The following is a 25,800-nucleotide window of genomic DNA, read 5'->3' on the forward strand; positions in this document are numbered from 1 at the left end:
ACTGTAATTCAATCTGGAAAATGAGACCTAGACCACACTTTGAGAAACATGACAACAGGAAAAAAACAAACATAAAACTGTCAATCTAGAAAGTCAGTGGTAAAGATACCATTGCATCATGAGACTCATAAGTGTCTGGAACCCCGTTATTCTAAAGAGAATGAAAGAAAACACCAAAACTAAATTTACTACATCTTCTCCCCTCCCCTTCTTCCGCCTTTCTGTTCAAACAATGAAGGAAACTTTGGAAAAATAAAAACCACCACCTTCACACAAAAGCTTCCAGTTTGGTTACTACTGTCAGTTTTTACCCATGTACATACATACTACGTAGAGCTTTAATAAGAGGCAATTTCCTCTATTCTCACTCTTATTCTACACTCGTAGCCTTCCATGTTTGTACATCATCTTCAGAACTAGGATATTAACAGTCGCAGGCACAGCTCATTCACGGAGCTTCCCTTGGTTGCTCTTCACAGATACTGCATTTTCCACAAATGGAAGGTCTGCAGCTATCCTGTGTCAAGCAAGTATGTTGGCACCCATTTTCCAACAGCATGTTTTACTTTGTGTCTCTGTCTCATTTAGGTAATTCTCACAGTATTTCAAAATTTTTCATTATTATTACAACCGTTACGGTGATCTGTGATCAGTGATCTTTGATGTTACTACTGCAAGTTTTGAGGGCATCACGAACCACATCCATATAAGACAGTGAACTTAATCGACAAATGCTGTGTGTGCTCTCACTGCTCCACTAACCACCTGTTCCTTTGACTCTCTCTCTTTAGGGACACTCTCCATTCCCGGAATCACAACAATATTGACATTAGGCCGGCCAATTAATAACCCTACAATGGCCTGGTAAGTGTTCAAATGAAAGGAAGAGTAGCATGTCTCATTTTAGATCAAAAGCTAGAAACGATTAAGCTTAGTGAGAAAGGCATGTCAAAAGCTGAGACAGGCCAAAAGCTGGGCCTCCTGCTCTAGTTAACCAAGCTGTGAATGCAAAGGAAAAGTTCTTGATGGAAATTAAAAGTGCTTCTCCAGCGAACACATAAATGATACAGTGACACAGCCTTACTGCTCAAATAGAGAAAGCCTGAGTGGTCTGGATAGAAGATCAAACCAGCTGCAATATTCCCGTAAGCCAAAGCCTAATCCAGAGCAAGGCCTACACTCTCCTCCATTCTACAAGGTTCTATGAAGGCTGAGAGAGGTGAGGAAGCTGTAGAAGAAAAGTTGGAAACTAGCAGAGGCTGGTTCATGAGGTTTAAGGAAAGAAGCCATCTCCCTCTAACATACAAGTGCGAGGCGAAGCAGGAAGTGCCGCAAGCAGAAGCTATAGCGAGTTACCCAGAAGATCTAGCGAAGACCATTGATAAAGGCAGCTCCACTAAACAATGGACTTTCAGTGTAGATGAAATGGCCTTATGTTGGAAGAAGATGCCATCTAGAACTTTCATAGCTAGAGAGGAACAATCAGTGCCTGCTTTCAAAGGACAGGTTAACTCTCTAGTTAGGGAAAAAATGCAGCTGGTGACTTTAAGCTGAAGCCAGTGATCATTTGCAATTTTGAAAATCCTAGGGGCCCTAAGGGTTATGCTAAATCTACTCTGCCTGTGCTCTATAAATGGAACAATGAATCCTGGATGACAGCACGCCTGTTTACAGCATGGTTTACTGAATAGTTTAAGTCCACTGTTGAGACCTACTGCTCAGAAGAAAAGATTCCTTTCAAAACATCACTGCTCACTGACAATGTACCTGGTCACTTAAGAGCTCTGATGGAGAGGTACAAGGAGATGAATGTTGTTTTTGTGCCTGCTAAAACAACATCTATTCTGCAGGCCATGGATCAAAGAGTAATTTCAACTTTCAAGTTTTATTTTAAGGTCATAGCTGCCCTAGCTAGTGATTCCTCTGGTGGTTCTGGACAAAGTAAATGGAAAACTTTCTGTAAAGAATTCACATTTCTAGATGCCATTAAAAACATCTGTGATTCACGGGAGGAGGTTAAAAACATCAACGTCAACAGGAGTTTGGAAGAAGTTGATTCCAGATCTCATGGATACTTTGAGGGGCATAAGACTTTACTGGAGAAGTCACTGCAGATGTTACGGAAATAGCAAAAGAACTAGAATTAGAAGTGGAACCCGAAGGTGGGGCATAGTGGCTCATTCCTGTAACCCCAGTACTTACGGAGACCAAGGCAGGAGGATTGCCTGAAGCCAGGAGTTTGAGGTTACAGTGAGCTATGACTGTGCCACTGCACTCCAGCTTGGGTGACAGAGGGAAAGACTGTCTCTAAAAGAAAAAAAAACAAAAAAAATTGCTGGGTGGGGTGGGTCACACCTGTAATCTCAGCACTTTGTGAGGCTGAGGCAGGAGGAGTGTTTGAGCTCAGGAGTTTGAGACCAGACTGGGCAATAAACAGAGACCACATCTCTATTAAAAATTGAAAAAGAAAATTAGCTGAGTGTGGTGGTGTACACCAGTAGTCCTGGCTATTTGGGAGGCTGAGGTGGGAGGATCATTTGAGCCCAGGAGTTCTAGGCTGCGGTGCACCGTGATCCTGCCACTACACTCCAGCCTGGGAGACAGAGCAAGGCCCTGTCTCCTAAATAAATAAATAAATAATTAGGAGCCTGAAGATTTGACTGAGTTGCTGCAATTTCATGATAAAACTTGAAAGAATAAGGAGTTGCTTCTTATGGATGAGCAAGAAAAGTAGTATACTGAGATGGAATCTACTCCTGGTAAAGATGCTGTGAATATTGTTGAAATGACAAAAAAAAAAAAAAAGATTTGGAGAACCACATCAACTTAGGTGACAAAGCAGTGGCAGCGTTTGAGAAAACTGACTCTAATTTTGCAAGTTCTACTGTGGGTAAAATGCTATCAAATAGTATCACATGCTACAGAGAAATCTTTCATGAAAGCAAGAGTCAATTAATGTGGCAATCTCCATTGCTGTCTTGTCTAAGAAAGTGCCACAGCCATCCAAAGCTTCAGTAACCACCACCCTGATCAGTCAGCAGCCATCAATGGGGAGGCAAGGCCCTCTCCCAGGGCCAATAACCTCAAATATCAATAAACTATTTTTAAATTAAGGTACGTATATTGTTTTTTCTTTTTAGATGTAATACTACTGCACAATTAACAGACTGCATTATAGTGTAAACATAACTTTATATGCACTAGAAAACCAAATATTAATAATGAATGTGACTCACTTTATTGTGTGATTTGCTTTACTGTGGTTTTCTGGAACCAAACCCACAACATCTCCAAGGTGTGCCTGTGTGTGTAATATACTATTAAGTGATGAACTGCAATTTACTTAATCCTATAGGATTAATCCTATAGTACTTAGCAATTTACTTAATTTACATTTAGGTTATGCCAATTTTTGTTACACTGTAGATGATGTACTTAGCTTTTTGTCTTCTGCTGAATTCCTTCAGGGGTCTTAATTTAAAAGTAACAGATTCCTTGAAGTCACTTATGGTTAGGTCAAACCCATTCTCAGGATAAAACCTAATGACTAGGCCGAGGGAGGTGAGCATGTACTTTAAGGCTTCTGTGTATACTGCATATATACCTTAATCATCTGTGGGATATTCTGAATTCGATTCACTTAAAGTCTATTTTTATGTTTTCAGTAATTGATTATAAAGGCAAATTTGTATGGAGGTGAAAATAATAGGCTAATATATATCAGAAAAAGGGACCCAAACATGGCAAAATAAACCAAAACCCTGAATCTTCCCAAGAGTCTGGAAGCCTCTGTCTTTAAGGCAGCCAGCTCAAACGAAAGGAAGGTGGAGATCATGAGAACTGTTCTGCATTCTGCACTGAGGGGTGTCTTAATCTGTATCGTCGTGTTATTACAGCTGCAAATTGAGACAACGCGGTGATAACTGTTTATTACAATTCCTGTTTCATAAGAAAACAGAAGCCTCCGTACTCATAATGTAAGGAGAAATCTGGTAAACTTAGGTTAAAAAGAAACAAAACCCTCAGTATTAACAAAGTTACTGTGTATTTGTTATTTCTCTGCCACAGAACCTTGGTAGCTAATTCCCACAGTTTATTAGCTAAATGGGCTTCACCTAACGCCTAAAACAAAAAGAACAGGGATAGCCTGGCAATCTTGACCCCAAGGGACACTACCTGTTCATGGTTCTGTTACTAACTTACCACATGATTTTAGCAACCCATTCTATTATTAATTTCTCTCTAACCATAACAAATTACGTATATATTTCCCTAATTTGGAAGCATCAATACAACAAGTTAAAGTCTCAAAGAAAAGTGCCATCTAACCATGTGGTGATAACACTTACACCTACCTATTGTTTCAGGGGAATCCCCTTCTATCTAACCATGTGGTGATAACACTTACACCTACCTATTGTTTCAGTGGAATCCCCTTCTATCTAACCATGTGGTGATAACACTTACACCTACCTATTGTTTCAGTGGAACCCCCTTCTATCTAACCATGTGGTGATAACACTTACACCTACCTATTGTTTCAGTGGAATCCCCTTCTTAGAAAGGGCATTCTAAGCTTCTGCAAGAATTTATGCCAATCCTTCTGCCCCTGTTCAAGTCTTCTGCCACAAGACTCAAGGATTAGCAACCTTTAACTGAGTGGATAAACTAAAATCACTTCATACACTCAACATCACTACAATTAGGCGTTCTCAACTTGAGATCCAGATGTAATGCCACATATCAAGTAGTTTGAAATAAGATATCCCAGAGGTTAGAAAGGATCATTTTATTGTGTAGCAAAATTACATGTTTCCTTTCGCTGATATTTCAAAAGTAAGGAGGTAAGTTTGCTCCTCTAAGAAAAAATAAGAAAACTTCCTTTCATTCTATTTCACAGTTTAAGAAAAAAATTGGCAAATTCATGATTTAAGGATGTCATGGAAAAAAGAAAAAGGTCCATTAGTACTTAAAAATTTGTGTCATGGAAGACATGTATATGTACATGGTTCCTATCTATTAAACAAACATTATCTATTAAATGCCAGACTCTAGGCACCTCATCAATAATGGGATGGTGTTGACTAGCCTACACGGTAATTTACTGCAAACTTTCACATACTCTATAAACATATGTCTGGATAAACACAAAGTCTAGTTATCAGCGCACGTCCTGCTCAGGAATGCTGAAATGCACTTTACCTGTCGATGCACTGAGCCGCGAGGCAGGCAGCTGTCAGAATCTCTTTGATGTGAGTCAGCCAGTTAGAGGCCTCCAATTTACTGAGCCACCGGTCCATGTTATGTGTTTGGTCATTACAAGCTTCCACAAGTTTGATTAAGCTCTCCTGAAGAATGTGATACCTTTTAAAAATAAGAAAGCAAAAAATAACAAACCCAGAAAATAGAAAGATAAAGCAACCAAGCCAAAGACTCAGCCTCCAACATATCTAAGAGGAAAAGTAGTTCAAAATACTATAAAAATATTTACCCTGCTATACAGTAATTTGAGGATTAAAGGTTGAAAAACTAATATTTAAATATTGTTGCAAAGGCTTAAAATGCCTGCCATGGCAACCTATTCCTCATCTGAACAGATTAAACCTAGTTCACATACCTGGATTATCAGACTATAGGAGAGGCCAGAGCCCTGCGTTTCGTGACAGGTCAGGAGACACAGCACCACTTACATTTGCAATCCTGTTCCCACCGATCTAACACTAGAGACCCAGTGCCATCAGCAGCCTTACCCAACCCAGTTCGATCCCACTGTTTTCTAGCTACAGCTCCCATTCACCCACCTAGAGACACTTATAAATCACTCTTTTACAGTGCAAACAAGAGATTATAGCTGGAGGAAGCTGTGCGAAAGTAGGTCGATATGGGGAGAAATTAAATCTCTACAGGCTTTGACTTAGGAAAATATAAGTATATGTGGCAAATCTGTTCAGTGTAGCAACTGCTGATCTACATGCAGAGGAGCTGGCCTTGTGGTGATGAGACCACAGGGCTGGCTTATAGAAAGAATGCTAGTGACAGGGACTCCTGCAGGCCTCCAAGAGCATGGCTTTCGCTTATCAAACACAAGGGCTGACTGTTCAAAAAGAAAGATAAAACTGACAAACCTTTAGCTAAAGGTTCTTTCACTAAAAACAGAGAGAAAAACAATGCAAATACAATTAGAAATGAAAGATGAGATATTACAACTGATATCACAGAAATACAAGGGATCATAAGAGACTGTGAACAATTACACATTGACAAATTAACTGGATAATCTAGAAGAAATGGATAAATTCCTAGAAGCATACAACCTACCAATACTGAGTCATGAAGAAAGAAAATCTGAACAGACCAATAATAAGGAAGAAGATTAAAAAGGTCTCCCATCGAAGAAAAGCCCTGTTCCTGATGGCCTCACACACTACCTGATTTTGAAGTATGCTACAAAGCTATAGTAATCAAAACAGGTTGGCACTGGCATAAAAACAGACACACTGACTAATGGAATACAATAGAGCCCAGAAATAAATCCATTCATTTATGGCAAATTGATGTTTGAAAAAGTTGCCGAGAACATACAATGGGGAAAGGAGTTTCTTCCATGAGTGGTGGTGGGAAAACTGAGTATGCGCATGCAGAAGAAACTCGACCCTTACCTCACACCATACTCAAAAATCAACTCAAAGTAGATTAAAAAGTTAAACATAAGACCCGAAACTGTAAAAATAATTAGAGGAAAACGTAAGGAAAAAGCTTCTTGACATTGGTCTGGGCAAAGATTTTTTGGATATGACCTCAAAAGTACAGGCAACAAAAGCAAAAATAGACAAATGAGACTGCATCAAACTAAAAAGTTTTTGCACGGCAAAACAACAGAGTAAAGAGACAACCTATAGAATGGGAGAAAACATTGGCAAATAATACACTGGATAAGGGGTTAATATCCAAAATATGTAAGAAACTCAACTCAACAGCAAGAAAACACATGACCTGATTAAAGAATGGGCAAGACCTGAACAGACATTTCTCAAAAGAAGACATGCAAATGGTGAATAGGTATTTGAAAAAAAAAATGCTCTGCATCACTTATCATCAGAGAAATGAAATTCAAAACCACAATGAGATATCACCTCACACCTGTTAGAATGGCTATTACTAAAAAGACAAGATTTAACAACTGTTGTTGAGAATATGGACAAAAGGGAACCCCTGTACAATGCTGGTGGGAATGTAAATTAGTATGGCCACTGTGGAGAACAGTATGGAGGCTCCTCAAAAAAATTAAAGATAAAACTGCGATAAGATCCAGTAATCCCACTTCTGGGTAAGTATTTCGAATATCTGAAATGAAATCAGGATCTCAAAGAGGTATCTGCATTCCCATGTTCACTGCAGCACTATTCATAATAGCCAAGATATGGATTCAACCTAAATGCCGTCAATGGATGAATGGATTAAGAAAATGTGGTACGATACACAATAAAATACTATTCAGCCTTAAAAAAGAGGGTAGGCCAGGAGCAGTGGCTCATGCCTATAATTCCAACACTTTGGGAGGCTGAGGCAGGCGGATCACTTGAGGTCAGGAGTTCGAGACCAGCCTGGCCAACATGGCAAAACCTGGTCTCTGCTAAAAATACAAAAATTAGCCAGGCATGGTGGCAGGCACCTGTGGTCCCAGCTACTTGGGAAGCTGAGACAGGAGAATCACTTGAACCCGGGAGGCAGAGATTGCAGTGAGCTGGGATCGTGCCACTGCACTCCAGCCTGGGTGACAGAGCAAGACTCCATCTCAACAAAATAAAATAAAAATAAAAAAGAAGGGAAACCTGTCATTTGCCACAGCATGGATGAACCCGGATGACATCATGCTACATGAAATAAGCCAGGCACCCATGCACAGAAAGATGAACACTGTATGCACTCACTTACATGTGGAATCTAAACAAGTTAAACTCATAGAAACAGAGAGTAGAATGGTGGCTGCCAGAGGAAGAGAAAGTGGCAGGAGGGGTCGGGGTAGAAGGGACACAGATATGGGGAGATGTTGATCAAAGGTTACAAAGTTTCACTTAGGAGGAATTAGTTCTGCAGGTCTATTGTATAGCATGGTAACTGTAGTTAAAAATAATATATCGTATGCTTGAAAACTGCTGAGAGAATAGATATTAAATGTTCTCACCGTCCAAAAAAATGGTAACTATGTGAGGTGATAGTTGTGTTCATTCACTTAATTTAATCAGTTCTCAACATATATGTATATCAAAACAGCAGAGTGCACATCACAAATACATATAATTTGTATGTCAATTAAACCTTAATAAAGCTGACTAAAAAAAATGAGAAGATGGCTAGACAATCACTGACCCCAGATTAATGCATAGGTTAATTTGAGCACTTGTGATTTTCAAATGGCTAAGGGCTTACCCACTGTAATTAGCTTCTAATAAGAGTCCTTACTATCTCTGGAATCTTTTACCTCTCAATGGACTTATGAATTCGCCTCCACTGGGGATAATGAGCTTCTTGTTCGAAACCACCTCCTTTGGCTCTAGCTTGCTGAGCCACGTTCAGGGATCGGGTGTCAATGATGTAGCCACGCTTTCCCGCCCTGAGGGTAGCATTTATCAGCTTCTCATCTTCCTTGCACCTCCTCCCATTTGTGCCAGTGAGTGGCTGACCACTTCGCATAATTACCTAGAAGCACAATAGAGCTGAAAATTCAACAGCAGTTGCTTTTACAGTTTCAGAAAACAGAAAGAAATTAGATTAAGAGTATCTCAAAAACAATTGTGTGACACTCTGGAGATGGATTTGATCCATAAACAAATAAATATTTGCATGTATTGATAACAGTTAATAACTGTAAAAGATAAGCCTGGAGCTTTTACACAGTTTCTCTGTCTCAAAACACTGTCACATAATAAATTATATCACCTCTTCAATATCAAATATTGCAATTCATTTAGTGTGTGAATCAAATACCTGTAGACCTGGCCCTGTAATAAGACAATAATGGCCTATGAGCCAGTAAACCTTGACTTCAACTGAACATACATAGAGTTGGTAGGTTTTAACAAGAATTATAAAAAGTAAAGGCACCAGTGGCAAAATTTAAAAGTTCAAACACTGTTCTCATTGTTTGGGAAATCATTTCCAATACCTCAGAAGCTGATTGTCTATTATTTATTCTCCAGTGGCCTCTACCATCCTTTTCAGTATTCCAGGATTTAACTACTTGTTTCCAAAAACTACCCTACCAACTATATATCTGGAAATGTTTGCTTTTGAAACTTTTCTCAAGAAATCAGTGTCTACTATACTGTCTTCCCTGGTGAACGGTTTAGAGTTCTTTCAAGAGACCACCATTACAAGGTAGTTATCTTAACTCCTTGTTTAATCCTGACTCCAGTGTTTACTAGAGTTGTGACTAAATGACAGGAGCATCACTCTTCTCGCCTTTGAAAATAAATACGTCAGCTCAATTCACCTTTCACATGGAAAGTTGGTAAGAAATATTCAAGTCTTTTACCATTATTCTGCACAGAGAAATTTCTCATTTTTCTACCAGAAGAATGTTGCCGTAAGCATCAAATAAACACTAGTTTCCTTTGTATAGTGTCCTGGAGATAAAGCTATCAGGGCTTTTATACAGCTGAGCAGGATCATGGGAAGAATTCAGCATCACATCCTCACCACAGAAAACACTCTACTCCTGATTCCCTAAAGCTTACACTAAGGAAGCCCTCGTGGTGGAGACCCGGACAATCATTTCAGTGAACAGACAGATAAAAAAGGGAACACTGGCCGGGCGCGGTGGCTCAAGCCTGTAATCCCAGCACTTTGGGAGGCCGAGGCGGGTGGATCACGAGGTCAGGAGATCGAGACCATCCTGGCTAACATGGTGAAACCCCGTCTCTACTAAAAATACAAAAAACTAGCCGGGCGTGGTGGCGGGCGCCTGTAGTCCCAGCTACTCGGAGGCTGAGGCAGGAGAATGGCGTGAACCTGAGAGGCGGAGCTTGCAGTGAGCCGAGATCGCGCCACTGCACTCCAGCCTGGGTGACACAGCGCGAGACTCTGTCTCAAAAAAAAAAAAAAAAAAAAAAAAAAAGGGAACACTTCTATGAAAAGATCCCCAAGCCAAGCCTTTCAGTACATCAAGCAGTAGTGCTGTGCACTTACCATCCCATTTTTTTTGTGATAATAGCTTAGTACTGGGAAGCGCCCTCCATGTCGAAATGTAGCTACCTTCCGAAGCGCTTCATCATCGATGGATTTGGGCACTGTGACAATTGGCGGGTAAGAGGGACAGACAGCAAATTCCTTATTGACATAGCTTAGCCTCCATTCACTGGTCTGAAAAACACAAAATACTTCAAAGCTAAGCAACTATCTCAATGTCACAAAATAATCTGAGAAATTTTAAAAGACCTTAGAGGTCAACTTTCACTGATGAAGAGGCCATTTCTCAGGAATTTAACAGGAGGATCTCTAGCTTATATATAAGTAGCTGCAGAGAAAAGGAGCTCCACGGTTCAGGGCCAGCTTCCTGCATTCCTAGGTATCACCAGTTCCTAGAAAATTCTTTCTCATACTGAGCAAAACTTGTTGCTCTGTAGCTTCCTCTATTGGTTTTTACCGTACTTTCAGAAAACACGGGACAAGTTCCCTATTTTACATGGTATCCCATCAAATGTTTGAAAGACAGTTGTTTCTCCTTAGTGTTCTATTCTCCAAGTTAAATATATTAAGCACATCCACAATTACCATGGCCAACATCCCACTTCTTCCTTTTCTGGGTCCCATTTAGTTTGTTAACGATCCTCTAAAAGCACAAGTAAGACTGTAAGACTCCAGATAATGCATCCCCAGAACAGATGAGAACAGAGCTACTATCTACGTCAAGTCCTTTGTTCTTTTCTTGTAAAAAAGGTAAAAAATGTACTAAGATTGGTAACACCTTTCTTAAAACAGTAACAACTCAATACTAAGGAAGGTTAAGCTTAGGAGTCAATGAAATAATTTCAAACTGAATACACTAAGGACTAAAAGTATATAATATAAAACTATCAAATGACAACTTATTTTAAACACCAGAACTGAAAACACCTTGAAGACTGTCAAAAGGTTTTACAGTTAAAAAAAAAAAAAAAATCAAATTATATGTAAATTTCAATATGTTCTGTATATCTGAGTTGGCCTAACCATGGGTTACAAGAGCAGGAAGATAAAGCTAAAAAGTATGTTAGATGTACTATAGGACAAGATTATTACTTTAAAAAAATGATTTTATAAGATACAGTATCACATTTTTAATTATTTTTTTTCACTTTTCGAAGTTATTTATGTTACCAGTTTTAAAAACATAGTTTCTAGGCTGGGCACAGTGGTTCACACCTATAATCCCTGCACTTTGAGAGGCCGAGGCAGGCAAACTGCTTGAGTCCAGGAGTTCAAGACCAGCCACGGCAACATGGCCAAACCCTGTCTCCATTAAAAATGCAAAAATTAGCCAGGCACAGTGGCACGCGCTTTTAGTTCCAGCTACTTAGGATGCTGAGGTGAAAGAACACGTGAGTGCAGGAAGTCGAGGCTGCAGGGAGCTGTGATAGTGCCACTACACTCCAGCCTGGGCAACTACAGTGAGATTCTGTTTCAAAAAATAATAAATTAATTAATTTAAAAAAACACAGTTTCTAAAGATTTATTATTTTTTTTAAAATGTAGTTATCTGTTCCTTGCTAGCCCATCCCAATTTGCTTTCCCCAAAGACAATCATTTTCAACATTTTTAGCTTTTTAGGTGTTTAGCTTTACATTTCTAAATAACATGATTATACTGTTATTTCTTGAATTTTCGCTATGATATTTACTGATTTCCTACTCTGGAGAATGACAGGGCTCTCCATTGATCTGCAATGCGGCTTCTGTCGGTCCCAATGTACTGTGCTCTCTATCCTGTCCCACTAGTCCACTTAAGTAACTCCTAGAGCTTTTACAATAAGTTTGGTATCTAGTAGGCTAAGTCTCCTCCTCTCACCTTTTTGTACTTCAAAGAGTAACTTGGCTCCTCTTGGTCTTTTGGTCTTCCACCAGGTAACTTTTATCAAATTCAATGTAAAAACCAACTGGGGTTTTTATTAAGATTGTATTGACTTTATAAATTGGAGGGAATGAGTTACATCTTCAGAATATTCAGTCTCTCTATCCATGAGTATATTATCTCTCCATTTATTTAAGCTTTTAAAAAATTTTCCATAAATTTTTATAATTCTCTCAATAAAAGTCTTACTATCTTTTCTTAGATATAGTCCTAGAAACCCTATAATCTTTGTTGCATTTTAACTGCATCTCTTTAAACTTGTGTTTGGTGTAGAGAAATGCCTATGATCTCAAGATTCTTTCCTTTTCCTATAAAGACAAGCATATAATCAATAAATAATGACAACTTTGCTTCCTTCATTTCAATCCCTATACCCTATATTTTTCCTTGTTGTCTTATTGAGCTGACTAGGAGTAGTGATAATGGACATCCTTGTCTCATTCTTGAACTTAGATAGAATGATACAAGATTTGTTTTTGCTGTGTTTTTGGTTTTGGTAGCCATCCTTTATCAGATTAAAGAAATTCCCTTCAAATCCAACTCTAAGAGCATTTAGCATGAATAGATATTGATCAAATTTTTTTCCTCTGTTAATCTAACACCATGCAGGCAATTTGTCTTTTCTTTAATTTTGTGGTATTTTCTTTGCTTTATTGTTCAGTAGCTGAACAACAACACGTCTAAAGTTTTTTTATTATCTTGTATGGTATTTGCTGGCATACCTTAGCTTAAGGGTTCAGTAACTTTTACTGATTCTGGAGAGTTATCAACCATTATGTATTTGAATATTGTCTTTCTTCTATCATCATCAACTTTTTTTTCTTCTTCTTTTTTTTTTTTTTTTTTTTTTGTAGACAGGGTCTTGCATCTTGCTCTCTCACCCAGGCTGGAGTGCAGCAGCATGATCACTGCTCACTGCAACCTCAACCTCCTGGGCTCAAGCAATTCTCCCACCTCAGACCCCAAGTAACTGGGACCACAGGCATACGTCATCACACCTAGCTAAATTTTTTCATAGAGATGGGGTTTCGCCATGTTGCCTAGGCTGGTCTCAAACTCCTGAGCTCAAGTGACCTGCCTGCCTCAGCCTCCCAAAGTGCTAGGATTATAGGTGTCAGCCACCACACCCAGCCTCTATCATCTTTTATCCTAAACTCCCATGCAATAAATATTGGATCTTATTCCTTTATTATGCATGCATGTGTCTAACCTCTCTGTTTTTCCATCTTCCTTCTCTGTTCCGTATTCTGAGTAATTATTTCGGATCTATATTCCAAATCACTTATTTTCTCCTTAGCTGTTTCTAATCAGCTACTTAACCTTTGCATTATTCTTTTATCTTCTTTTCAGTCAACAAAACTTATAAAAAATAAACTGGACCCATTTTGACTACACAATTTAATGAGTCTTGACTGTTGTATACACCTGTGTAACACCCAATACTAGGAAATCACTAATCTGCTTTATCTGCTTTCAGTCACTTTTGGTGTCATATCTAAGAAATCTTTGCCTAACTGAAGGTCATAAAGATTTTCTCCTATGCTTTCTTAAAGCAGTTTGATAGTTTTAGTTCTTATGTTTAGGTCTATAATACATTTTAGTTAATTTTTGTGGATGATATGAGGTAAGGGTCTAGGTTTATCTTTTTTTACATATGGATATCCAATTGCTCCAATGCTATTGGTTGAAAAAGCTACCTTTTCCCAATTGAATTTTATTGGTACTTTTATCAAAAATCAACTGACCATTAAAGGGAAGGTTTATTTCTATACCCTGTATTCTGTTCCATTGGTCTTTATGTCTTTCCTCACGCCAATACCATACTCTCTTGATTACTGTGGCTTTACAGTAAGTTTTATAATCAAGTGTTTTGTCAAAGCTGTTTTGACTTTCCATACAAACTTATATACTTAAATATGCATTTCCATAAAATTTATATCATTTTGTCCATTTCTACAAAAACACCTATTAGAATTTTAACAGGGATTGCGCTGACTCTATAGATCAATTTAGGGAGAACTGCCACTGTAATGAGCCAAATCCAGCCTGCTGCTTGTTTCTGCAAATAAAGTTTACTAGAACATAGCACCATCCATTCATTGATGTCCCATCTGATTGCTTTTTTCATGCAACAACAGCAGAGTTCAGCAGTCATAATAGAGACCACACGACCCGCAAAGCTTAAAATATGTACTATCTAATGGTCTTTCACAAAAGTCAGCCAACCACTAACCTTAACTATATTGTCTTCCAATTGATGTACACAATATAGTATATCTCCCTTTCATTTAGATATCTTGTAACTTCTTCCAACAATGTTTTGTGTCTTTCAGTGTATAGATCTTGAATTTCTTTTGTTAAATTTATTCCTAAATATTTTATTCATTGTCAGATTGCTTGTCGCCAATTCATTTTTGTATACTGATCTTAGATCAACCAACTTTGCTAAACTTGCTTATTCTAGTTATTTTATTGCTTTCTGCTCTTATTTTTATTAGTTTTTCTTTCTAGTTACTTTGCTCTTTTTTTCTAGCTTCTTAAGTTGGTGCTTAGGTCAATAATTTTAGGCTTTTCTTTCTTTTCTAGTAAAAATGTTAAAGCTATAAGTTTATCTCTACACACTGCCTTAGCTGTCTATATTCCACAAATTTCAATATGCTACATTACCATTATCATTCAGTTCAAAATGTTTTCTAATTTCTTTGACACATAGATTATTTACAAGTGCTCTGTTTAATTTAGAAATACTTGGGGGTATTCCTAGATATCTTAGAATTATTGATTATTAATTTAATTCCTTTGTGATCAGAGATCATACTCTATATGGCTTCAATCCTTTTAAATATAAGATTAGGAATGGATAAGTCAACTTCACCTTATTACTCTTCAAAAGAAGTGATCATTTTCACAAGTCAAATAAGGTATTGGGTTACTTCTCATAATCCACAGTTCTCAAAAGTTAACTCACAGCTGAGGAATAGAGTTCAAATTCTTGCTCAGGAAGGAAGGAATGCCAGCCATCTTCTATCACTTCAAACATAGGACGGTAAAAGAAAGGGTACATCAGAGTGATGGAGTCCAGGGTAGACAATGCCTGGGGGCAAAAAGAAAAGAAAGACAAAAAAGAAACACCCACAATTGGAAACACATTCTAAGTGACAAATTAGTATTAAGCAAACATGGGCTAATAATGATGGGCACTCAGTATGTTTCTCTAACATTGTGTTTATCACTAGACACAATTACAGTCTTATGAAGCTGATTTCCATGCTTCTAGTATCTAACAAGGCATCTGACACATAACACACACTCGAAAGTGTTGACAGGATGAAAAAAAGAACAAAAAAATGTGCATATGAATTCTAGAAGAAAAATCAAATAACACCTCTTGACATCACTTAATAAAGCTTAATAAAAAGGTCTAAGTATTTCTGGGGATCAGTTTTTGGCTAGGCAGTAAGGTCTTAGCTCAAAATCCAGCATTACCTAAATAAACTTATGTAAATTATTTGAAATCAGAGTGGGTTAGTAACTGTAAAAAAGGATGATACAGCTTAGAGGTCTACAGTCAGATGGGAATTGGAATGCTGAACTGAAATTCCAAGTCCTAGCAGTGCAGCAGGAAAGCCATGTAACCACTCTATGCCTCAGTTTCCTCAACTGTAAAATGGGGGAAATAACATGCCTACTTCATAGGGTTGTTGGAGCATTAAGAAAGATAATGTGTGTAACAGGCTTAGAACAGTGTCTGGCACATAATAAAATAGAAAATAATTCCCGCTTTTTTTTTTGAGACAGTTTTGCTCTTGTCACCCGGGCTAGAGTGCAATGGCACGATTTTGGCTCACTGCAGCCTCTGCCTCCCGGGTTCAAGCGATTCTCCTTCCTCAGCCTCCTGAGTAGCTGGGATTACAGGTGCCCGCCACATGCCCAGCTATTTCTTCGTATTTTTAGTAGAGATGGGGTTTCACCATGTTGGCCAGGCTGGTCTTGAACTCCTGACCTCAGGTGATCTGCCCACCTCAGCCTCCCAAAGTGCTGGGATTACAGGCGTAAGCCACCACACCTGGCCAATTTCAGCTATTACATGCTCTACATAGGTAGAAATTGCATCAATGTTCACTTCCTCCCTTCCTAGACTGCTATGCCATTTGGTCAGGTATCATCATATCTTTATGCTGCAGGGATCTATTTTCAAATGGGGGCAATAACTCTATCATCCCCAAATGGGCCTATATTGATCTGGAGCACTTGAATCCTGGATAACAGACATATGAAAACCTGAGCAGATGGGAGAAACAGACAGATAGAACAGTCTCTATCACTAGGCAGATTCTTCCTTCTGTCAGGGGGATTATGGAAAAAAGCATTTCCATAACTGGGGTTGGGGGGGTGGGGTGGGGAGAGGAAAAGGATACCATATCAATTAGCATAATTCAAACTGCAGGAATGATGGCAACATTCACCTGGACGGGAGGAGGAAGCCCAACAGCAATGCTCAGAATGCCGTCATCTCCCTCCAGGTCAGAGGAAGACCAGGCATGCAAAAGGATGGGCCCATGAGTACTCAATAGTAGACTGGACATACAGCTCAGCAGTTTAGCAAAAATATCTCCAACTAAAGTTATTCTTCTATCCATCTATAAATCATGAAACCTTCTCCCCTACCTCATAAAACAAAATAGAGAGAAGCATGGCTGTATAATCCATTATCCATATAAATGTATATACATATTTCTTTTCCTACATTTATATTGTCTTTGGCTGCCAACCACACCAACCAGAAGCAGAACAGCCAGTGTCCATGTCTGACCTAACTCAGGGCTGCCATCAATCAGAACCACCACTATTTTAAATGCAAGTCAGCAACCACTCTGATAGGCTATAAGCATTCACATTTCATCTTGAGATCTTATGTCACTAGAAAGAGGTATTTTCCTTTAAACACATTAATGCTGAGAGAACTGAAAACATTTCAATTCCAAAGGCAGGTGAAACACAGAAAAAAAAGTTTCACCAACTTATTGCTACAATTTAGAGAACTGAGCACTTGCCAGCTATTCTTCCAATGGGATTCTATGTGTGGCAGCTGAATATATTTGAGTATGTGGACTCCTAATTACAAAGGACATCTCAGCTATGCTATATGAGAAATTCAATTGTTACTCGTAAATCACATCCAGATGTATTCGGGGAAGGGTGGAGGGCTAGCAGGAGGGATTGTGTGCCAGGAAAAGGATAGAGGACAGGTTCACTATGTTATTCACTATGCTATAAGCACATTTAACAGATCATTCATTTTCTGAGGTCAAATGAGCTCATAATTTATGGCTTCTTTTCAGTCCTAAGGGCTTCTATATGATCAGTCAGTTTCTAAAGAGCTTTAAAATATATACAGCAACTTAAACAACTGATCAGCGTCAGCAAGTGGGTAGCACACTTCCCCTTTCCCTTTACCACTGTGCTCACCACAGACAGCATCTCTGACACCAACCAAACAGCCACCTTACAGATCACTTGTCACAAAGGGATAAGAAAAACGGAGACTGGTCAGTGAAAATCCAATCTCCTAACTGAAAAAAAACACAAAACCCATAAACATACACATGCTCAATGGAAGTGGGTAATGTTCCTCTGCCCAAATGCCCAAATAGTGGGACATTATTTCAATTTAACAGTCTATAAACTACATGCATTCTCATTCAACCTAACAAATTACATCAAATCAACATCATGCATTACTTCCAAATGACAGATGTATAAGACAAACAGTTCAGTTCATCTTCTCATTTCCTTAAGTAAAATTCAACAAAGGCAGGAAGAAATGTGTTATGTACCATTTACTTAGTACTATAACAGTTTTTTTTTCTATTTCTCTATTCCTGTTTTAAAAATCACTAAAATCCTACCTACGGATTTTTAAGACTTTCTACCCATTTTTAATAGCTAAGCTGATAGCATTTTTTGGACACAAAGTCCAGATTAGTTATATAAACATGGAAAAAAAAAATCTATGCCCTTATAGTAGTCTAGAAAGTACTATAAACCTAAGATTAACTGACATAATTTAGTGGCAATAATTTAAAATAAGGCAATTTAAAATTTTAGTGTATATCAAAATAGTTGGTTAGAATGGAAAGAAAACAGTGTGAGCTCTTCCATTTAAACTATCCAAGTAAAATTTATATTATTTGTCATCTGAGCCAATATTCAATATTGTTTATATAAATATAAAGCAAACATACCCTGTCTTAAGCTAATTGATACATGAAAATTCAGATTACTAAAAACAAACAAAAAACTACAATCACTGGTGATAGTCACTTGCTTTAGAAAAGAAATAACTTTTTAATAAAAAGTCTCACCACATACAATGGAATATTACTCAGCCTCAAAAAGTCAGAATTTACAACACAGATGAGCTGTGAGGATATTATGCTAAGTGAAAAAAACCAGTCACAAAAAGACTATGTACTATGATTCTACTGATACGAGATACCTAAAGTAGTCAAATTCAGAGAAACAGAAAGTAGAAAGGGGGTTATCAGGAGTTGGAGAGGAGGGAAAATGGGGTGTTGTTTAACACAGAGTTTCAATTTTGCAAGATGAAAAAGTACTGCAGATCTACTGCACAACAATGTGAATAAAGTTATTATACCCTACTAAACTGTACACTTAAAAATGGTTAAGACTGTAAATCTTATGTTAGGTGTTTTCTAACCACAATTTTTAAAAAAACTCATCACCATAAAATTATAGTAAGTAATGACAGAGGACCCTCAAATGGTAACTGATATTTACCAAGTATTACACTAAGTATTCGACACACATCAACTAATACAATTCTTACAACAGTCCGAAAAGATCGATTCTATTATCCTTGTTTTATAAAAAGTAGAAAACAAATCAGAGAGATGTTAAGTACTTTACCAATGGTCACAAGCTACCAAGTGGTGAAATCAAGAATCAAACTCTGCTATGATTCAATAATATACTAATACATGTAATAATGTATATATATGAGTAATGCTATAGTACAATATTGTAATTTATTAATATTTCTATTCAAATTTTTAGAATTGTATTTATTACAGAAGATATACTAGTATATTCAAGAAGAAACAATTTCACTTCTAGCTGCTAACCTGGTAGACAAGTGAACAGTGCACTGGTTAACTCACTAGTGGTTTGCAGTGTCTCTGAGGAACTCTCTAGAGGGCAGGTGGGAATAGTCGAGTCAATGAGGGCTTCTAGGTCCCCCCAGGCCATATCTACTCACTGTAATGTGACTAAAAGCAATTCTAACGGTATCTATTTTATTGGTTTAGAATTCCATATAAGATTTTACTTGAACAAACCTCAAGTAAAGAAAAAGAAGTTCACAGTCTTCGGCACTGAGAAAATACCAAGGTTTGTATAGTGAACATAAAACATCAAGCAAAACTTTAAAATTTCTCCCAAGAACCTCTTTACTAAATCTTCTAATGGTTTCCCTAAATAAGAATTCATATACACTCAAGTGAAACAGTATCTGTTATTTAACCAGTATGAACTCATGGAAATTCCATAAAGCCATTGGAAATGCAATTCCATGGAATTCCAAGCAACTCATGGAATTGAGCTGTTCATATAAAACGAGTTAACACCAGACACTGCCGGAAGTCAAGAAAGTCCCATTACACTCATATAACAGTGAACCAGGGTGAGGCTTTTCCTATCAATCTTCAGTATTTGAGTCAGAGTACATGACTAAATTATCTAATGAAGAAATGGAAGAGCTACAATGAGTCATAATATAAAAGTATGTTTCATTAGATTTTGCTTCCAAAATACTTACCTCAATGGAACTGGCTATATTCAAGCATTCCTCCATTCCAGGAATATCCAACTGAATAATTCGAAAATCTTTACATTTTATGATGATGGTACCCAGTGATCCCACAAATCTGTAAGAAATTGCAAATCATGTTTAAAATCATGTTTACTACTAACTTTAAATATATTATTATTTCTTCGAAAAGAGAATATAGTTGTAGTCACCATCTATATTAACTTTCTTCTCCTCAATTAGTCTAATTAAGGAAGCAGCAAGGCTGCATCGTTAAAATGTGAGCCATACATTACTTAAAATATATGTCTTTTTTAAAATTTCAACTATACAAAGTAATTCCCATTAGGCTAATTGTTTTGATGGAGATTATTTGGGGCCTTATTTCAAAGAATAGGAAAAAGATCTGTAACTAATGTGTTAAGTGTTTGTAGAGAGATATTTCTGGAGCATAGGAAAATAGGTCACTTCAGATATCACTTACTTCCAAGTGATACATACTATGTATCAATTTATAAAAAATAAAAGGGCCCGGTGCTGTGGCTCACGCTTGTAATCCCAGCACTTTGGGAGGCCGAGGCAGGCTAATCACAAGGTCAGGAGATCGAGACCATCCTGGATAACTCGGTGAAATTCCATCTCTACTAAAAATACAAAAAATTAGCCGGGCATGATGGTACGTGCCTATAGTCCCAGCTACTCAGGAGGCTGAGGCAAGAGAATTGCTTGAACCCAGGAGGCAGAGGTTGCAGTGAGTTGAGATTGAGCCACTGCACTCCAGTCTGGGTGACAGAGTGAGACTCTGTCTCAAAAAAAAAAAAAAAAAGTAAAAGTATTTGAAAAAAATCTAACATCCATTTCTGATTTAAAAACATGAAAACCCAAAAATTTCTCAGCAAAGTTGAAACAAAAGGGAACTTCCTCAACCCGATAAGGGCATTTACAAACCCCATCCCCCCGCCCCCCAAAAAAAAACCCTAAATCTAATAGCACATGTAATGGTGAAGGATTGAATTATTTTTCTCTAAAATCATGAATAACACAAAGACGTTCACTCTTATCACTTCTATTCAACATTGTAACTGAAGGTTATAGCTAGTGCAGTAAGGTAAAAAGAATAAAAAAGGATTAAAAAGGAAGAAGTAAAACTATCTTTATTTGCAGACGACAATTGTGTAATGTACCCAGAATGTTTTTTTTATTGTCAATTCTCCCTCAAATTCATCTAGTGATATAACATAATTCCAAACAAAATCACAGCAGACTTTCATATAGAAACTGAAAAGGTGATTCTAAAATTCATATGGTAATGCAATTGTCTTCAAATAGCCAAAACAACTTTGAATAAGAGCAAAGTTTTATGGCTAACACTACATAATTTCGAGGCTTACTATAAAGCTACAGTAATTAAGACAGTGTAAAAATGACATGATGATAAACGGATCAACTGAACAGAAAAAAAAGAGTCCAGAAATAGATCCACTTACACGTGAACAAAGATACAAAGACAATTCAATTGAAGACAGGTCAGTCTTTTCAACGAACGGTGCTGGAACAATTGGATAGCTTTTTTTTTTTTTTAGAATTTGAATCTATAACCATGAACCATATACAAAAACTAACTCAAAATGGGATCTTTTATCTAAATGTAAAACTTAAAGCTAGAAAACTGCTAGAAGAAAACATGAGAGAAAATATTTGTGAACTTAGGTGAGGCAACAGTTTCTTAGACAAGACACTAAAATCCCAATCTATAAAAGAACAAACTGACAAACTGCACATGTTCAAAATGTAAAACGTCTGCTCTTTGAAACACAGAGTTCAAGAGCATGAAAAGGTAAGCCACGGGGCATTCCTGTAGGCTGCTGAAGACTTCATCAACAGGCTACACTAAATTTATTGTTCAAATGTTTCTTTCTTCAATAATAAATTAACCTTACTTTACTGTAACTTTTTTACTTTATAAACTTTTTTTTTTTTTTTTTTTTTTTTTTTTTATTTTTTTAATTGCTGAATGCCTCTTTGGCTAATATTTGGGAGATCATTTTTTAGTCCTACAACTGACGCATTGTTCCACTTTCCCATCATTTTGTTTGCAAACCACTAAAAGTCTTATTTCCTCATCTCTTTGACACATTACCAAAGTGGACCCTATGCTGTAATCACACAGAATAATGTTGGAAAGTATGAATATCTCAATTATTTTTTAAAGGTATTATTTTTTTCCTTCTGTTTTCAAATCATTTCTGACAGTTTCTAAAGACATGGTCACAGCTGCCTGAAGCATGTCTTCTTCACCCATAGCATCACCTAGATCACTCCCAAGTGCTCCTGAACTGGTGGTTGGCCTTTCACATGGATGTGAACTCTGTTCTGATAGGTCCCCCTGCTGCTGCTGCTGCTGCTGCTGCTTCTGCTGTTGCTGCTTTTGCTGCTGTTTTTCAAAGTAGGCTTCTCGTCTCTTCCGAAGCTCTTCTGAAGTAAGATTTGTACCTGATGTCTGTGGAATATCTTGAGATATATTTCTGGAACTACCTTGCATACTTAGCTGAATAGCCCTGCGGAGATCTGCTTCCTCATCTTCCATGTCAATTTCTTGGCGACTTAGTGCCAGAGCCCTCTGCAAATCCTCCTCATCTTCATCTAACATTCCTGAGCCATCATTTGCTTCTAACACTCGTTCCAGGTCTGTTTTATGGACTCTTTGCTCTTTCAGTTGTGCTAATTCTTCTCCAATAAGTTTTGGTCGGTGCATCTGTTGGACCCTGATCATCTGCAGGAGTTGGTCAGCTTCGCAATCTGGCAGGTCACCCTTAACAACAAATATAGAATAACCTTCCTGTTGTAATTGAGCCAAGAAAAGTGCAAGATATGTATCTGATATTAACTCTGGACCCGTCAAGAGAGAATTCAAGTTAAACCACTGTTTTCCTAATTTTCTAACTGTAAACCAGTGTTCCTTATAATTGCATATAAATGATCTTTCATTTATAGGATCGATCCTGAGCCTCTGATACTCTGGACTGTTGAACAGGATTAGTTCTAAACCCCAGACTTTCAAGGCATTGCTTATAACCTGAATAGAGAAAAAACCACTGTAATCCATATTTCCAGAAGGCTGCTGTAAAAACGTGCGATAATCTTCACTAGTAACTCCTCCTTCTGCCATTCTCATCCTCTCCTCCTCATCCAGCTGATGTGCAATTGAGGATAATTCCACAGGGCTAAAATATTCTCCTTGCAATAAATTATTCAGGCAATGTTGAGCACAAAGTGAGCCTTCTTGTTTCTCGTGGAAGATGGACTCCATGTTTATTTCTACTTTATAAACTTTTTAAACTCTAATGTTTTGTCTCTTTTGAAATAACACTAAGCTGAAAATACAAACACACCATACAGCTATATAAAAATATTTTCCTTCTTTATATCCTCATTGTATAAGATTTTTTTGACTAAAAAATTTTGGGGGGTAAACTTTCTTGTTAAAACCTAAGACACAAACACACACATTAGCCTAGGCCTACACAGCATCAGGATCATCAATGTCACTGTCTTCCATCTCCACATCTTGCCTCACTGGAAGGTCTTCAGGGGAAATATTAATATTATACACGGAGATGTCATCTCCTATGATGATAATGCCTTCTGGATAACTCTTGAAGGACTTGCCTGAAGCCATTTTACAGTTAACATTCTTTTTAGAAGTAGAAGGAGTATACTCTAAAATAACAATAAAAAGTATAGTAGAGTAAATTCATAAACCAGTAACAAAGTCGTTTATGGTCATTTACAAATATTATGTGATGTATGCAATTGTATGTGCTATATTGTTGTGTAACTGGCAGCCCAGGTTTGTTTATAGCAGCATCACCACAAACACAACATCACTGGGCAAGAGAAACTTTTCAGGTCCAGTATAATCTTATGGGACTACCATCATACATAGAATAAATCACATGACTGTGTATGTACATACAAACATACACTCTCAAAACTCAATAAGAAAGCAAATAATCTATTACAAATGGGCAAAACATATGGATGGTCACTTAGCCAAAAAAAAAGACATATGGATGGCAAATAAGCATATGAAAAGATGCTCTACACCACTAGTCAAAGGGAAATGCAAATTTAAGCCACAGTAAGATAACACTTAACATCTACTGGAATTGCTAAAATTTAAAAGACAGACCATAGCAAATGCTGACAAGAATGTGAAGGAACTAGAACTCTTACACACTGCTCATAGGAATGTAAAACTGTAGGTACAAGCACTTTGGAAAACAGTTGGGGCAGCTTCTTAAAAAATAAAACACATATCTACATCTGATCCAGCCATTCCACTGGCAAGTAAATGGCTTGCCACCCAAGAGAAAAGAAACCACATGTTCATACAAAGACTTGCATAAGAATATTAATAACAACTTTATTTAACAGCCTCAAACTGGAAACAACCCACATTTCCATCACCAGGCGAATAAATGAACTATGGAATACTACACACTGGATGCTTAGTACTCAGCAATAAAAAGAATGAACTATTGATATATACAACATGGACAAATCTCAAAAGAGAGTACTGCATGATTTATGATGTATTGACATAAATTTCTAGATAATGCAAACTCATCTGTGACTACTTGGAAAAGAAAAGAAGGAAAGGATTACAAAAGGGTACCAGAAAACTTTTGGGGGTGATAAACTCATTATCTTGAACTTATGGTGACAGTTTCAGGGTGTGTATATACATCAAAACACATCAAAGTTTACACTTCAAATATATATAGTGTGTTACATGTCGACTGTACCTCAATAAAGCTGTTTTAAAAATCACTGTCATTCTGCTTCAGCTGGAAGTGAAAGACACACCATAACCAAATTATCAGTAAAAAAAGAAAAAAAAATGTACAAGACATATGGTTATTCTCTTGGAAATTTCCATATCATCTATGCTTGTCATACTAACTCATTTTGTAAGGTGAATTTTGTTTTGTTTGGCAGGTTTTATTTAGTTGTTATAAAGTACAATGAATGACTAGAGGAGTTAAAAATAATTGTTACTTTATGTCAGAACAAATATGCTATAAACTACTAAGGTATTCTCTGTTCATTTATTCAATGTTTCTAGTCAGTTACTTATAGAACAGTGGGCCTAGAAAAATACGTTTTAAAAGCATAAGAGCTCCACAAAATTCCTACGATTCACATCAATTGTCAGATTCAGTTCTATTTTTCTCCTTATTGTCCCACCCATGCCCTGTATATACCCCATCATAGCATTTAAAATACTTTATTAAACTTTCTAGTTTATATGTTTATTTCTCATAATGGTTCTTAGCTTTTTCAGGTAGAAGCCATGTTTGATTAATTTCTACATCCTCAGCTCCTAGTACAGCACCTAGCATACACACCATCTTAAAGTAATTTAATATTGTTCATGGATGTCAAGATGTCAATTTGACTCCCAATTAATCTATAAATCCAAAACAATTCATTTTTTAAAAATCCTATGAAAATTGCATAAAGTCTGTGGTCTAGTGAATAGTACTGCACCAGTGTGAATGTCCTATTTTGTCCTCATTTTGATTACACTACAGTTATAAAACATGTCACTGTCAGGCCTCTGAGCCCAAGCTAAGCCATCATATCCCCTGTGACCTGCACGTATACATCCAGATGGCCTGAAGTAACTAAAGAATCACAAAAGAAGTGAAAATGCCCTGTTCCTGCCTTAACTGATGACATTCCACCACAAAAGAAGTGAAAATGGCGGGTCCCTGCTTTAACTGATGACATCACCTTGTGAAATTCCCTCTCCTCGCTCATCCTGGCTCAAAAGCTCCCCCACTGAGCACCTTGTGACC

At 37.4% G+C, this 25,800-nt stretch overlaps 2 protein-coding genes across 2 annotated transcripts in view; both read right to left on the minus strand.

Annotated features, from left to right (window-relative positions):
* The window catches only part of MTMR9 (myotubularin related protein 9), a 46,187-nt gene that overhangs the window by 13,419 nt on the left and 6,968 nt on the right, over positions 1-25,800 (minus strand). The window contains exons 3-7 of the mRNA XM_025393877.1: positions 19,946-20,054; positions 15,077-15,202; positions 10,189-10,362; positions 8,483-8,700; positions 5,203-5,364 (exon numbers count right to left, since the gene is read on the minus strand). Coding sequence (XP_025249662.1) covers positions 5,203-5,364; positions 8,483-8,700; positions 10,189-10,362; positions 15,077-15,202; positions 19,946-20,054 — 789 coding nt within the window. The remainder of the gene's footprint in view (positions 1-5,202; positions 5,365-8,482; positions 8,701-10,188; positions 10,363-15,076; positions 15,203-19,945; positions 20,055-25,800) is intronic.
* Positions 21,940-23,246, minus strand: LOC112629965 (ataxin-3-like). Its single transcript, XM_025393878.1, is given in 3 exon segments — positions 21,940-22,926; positions 23,013-23,038; positions 23,040-23,246. Coding segments are annotated over 3 exon segments (1,008 nt in total). The 3' UTR covers positions 21,940-22,151.

Source organism: Theropithecus gelada, chromosome 8 (genome assembly GCF_003255815.1).
Source record: "Theropithecus gelada isolate Dixy chromosome 8, Tgel_1.0, whole genome shotgun sequence".
NCBI classification, from domain to species: domain Eukaryota; kingdom Metazoa; phylum Chordata; class Mammalia; order Primates; family Cercopithecidae; genus Theropithecus; species Theropithecus gelada.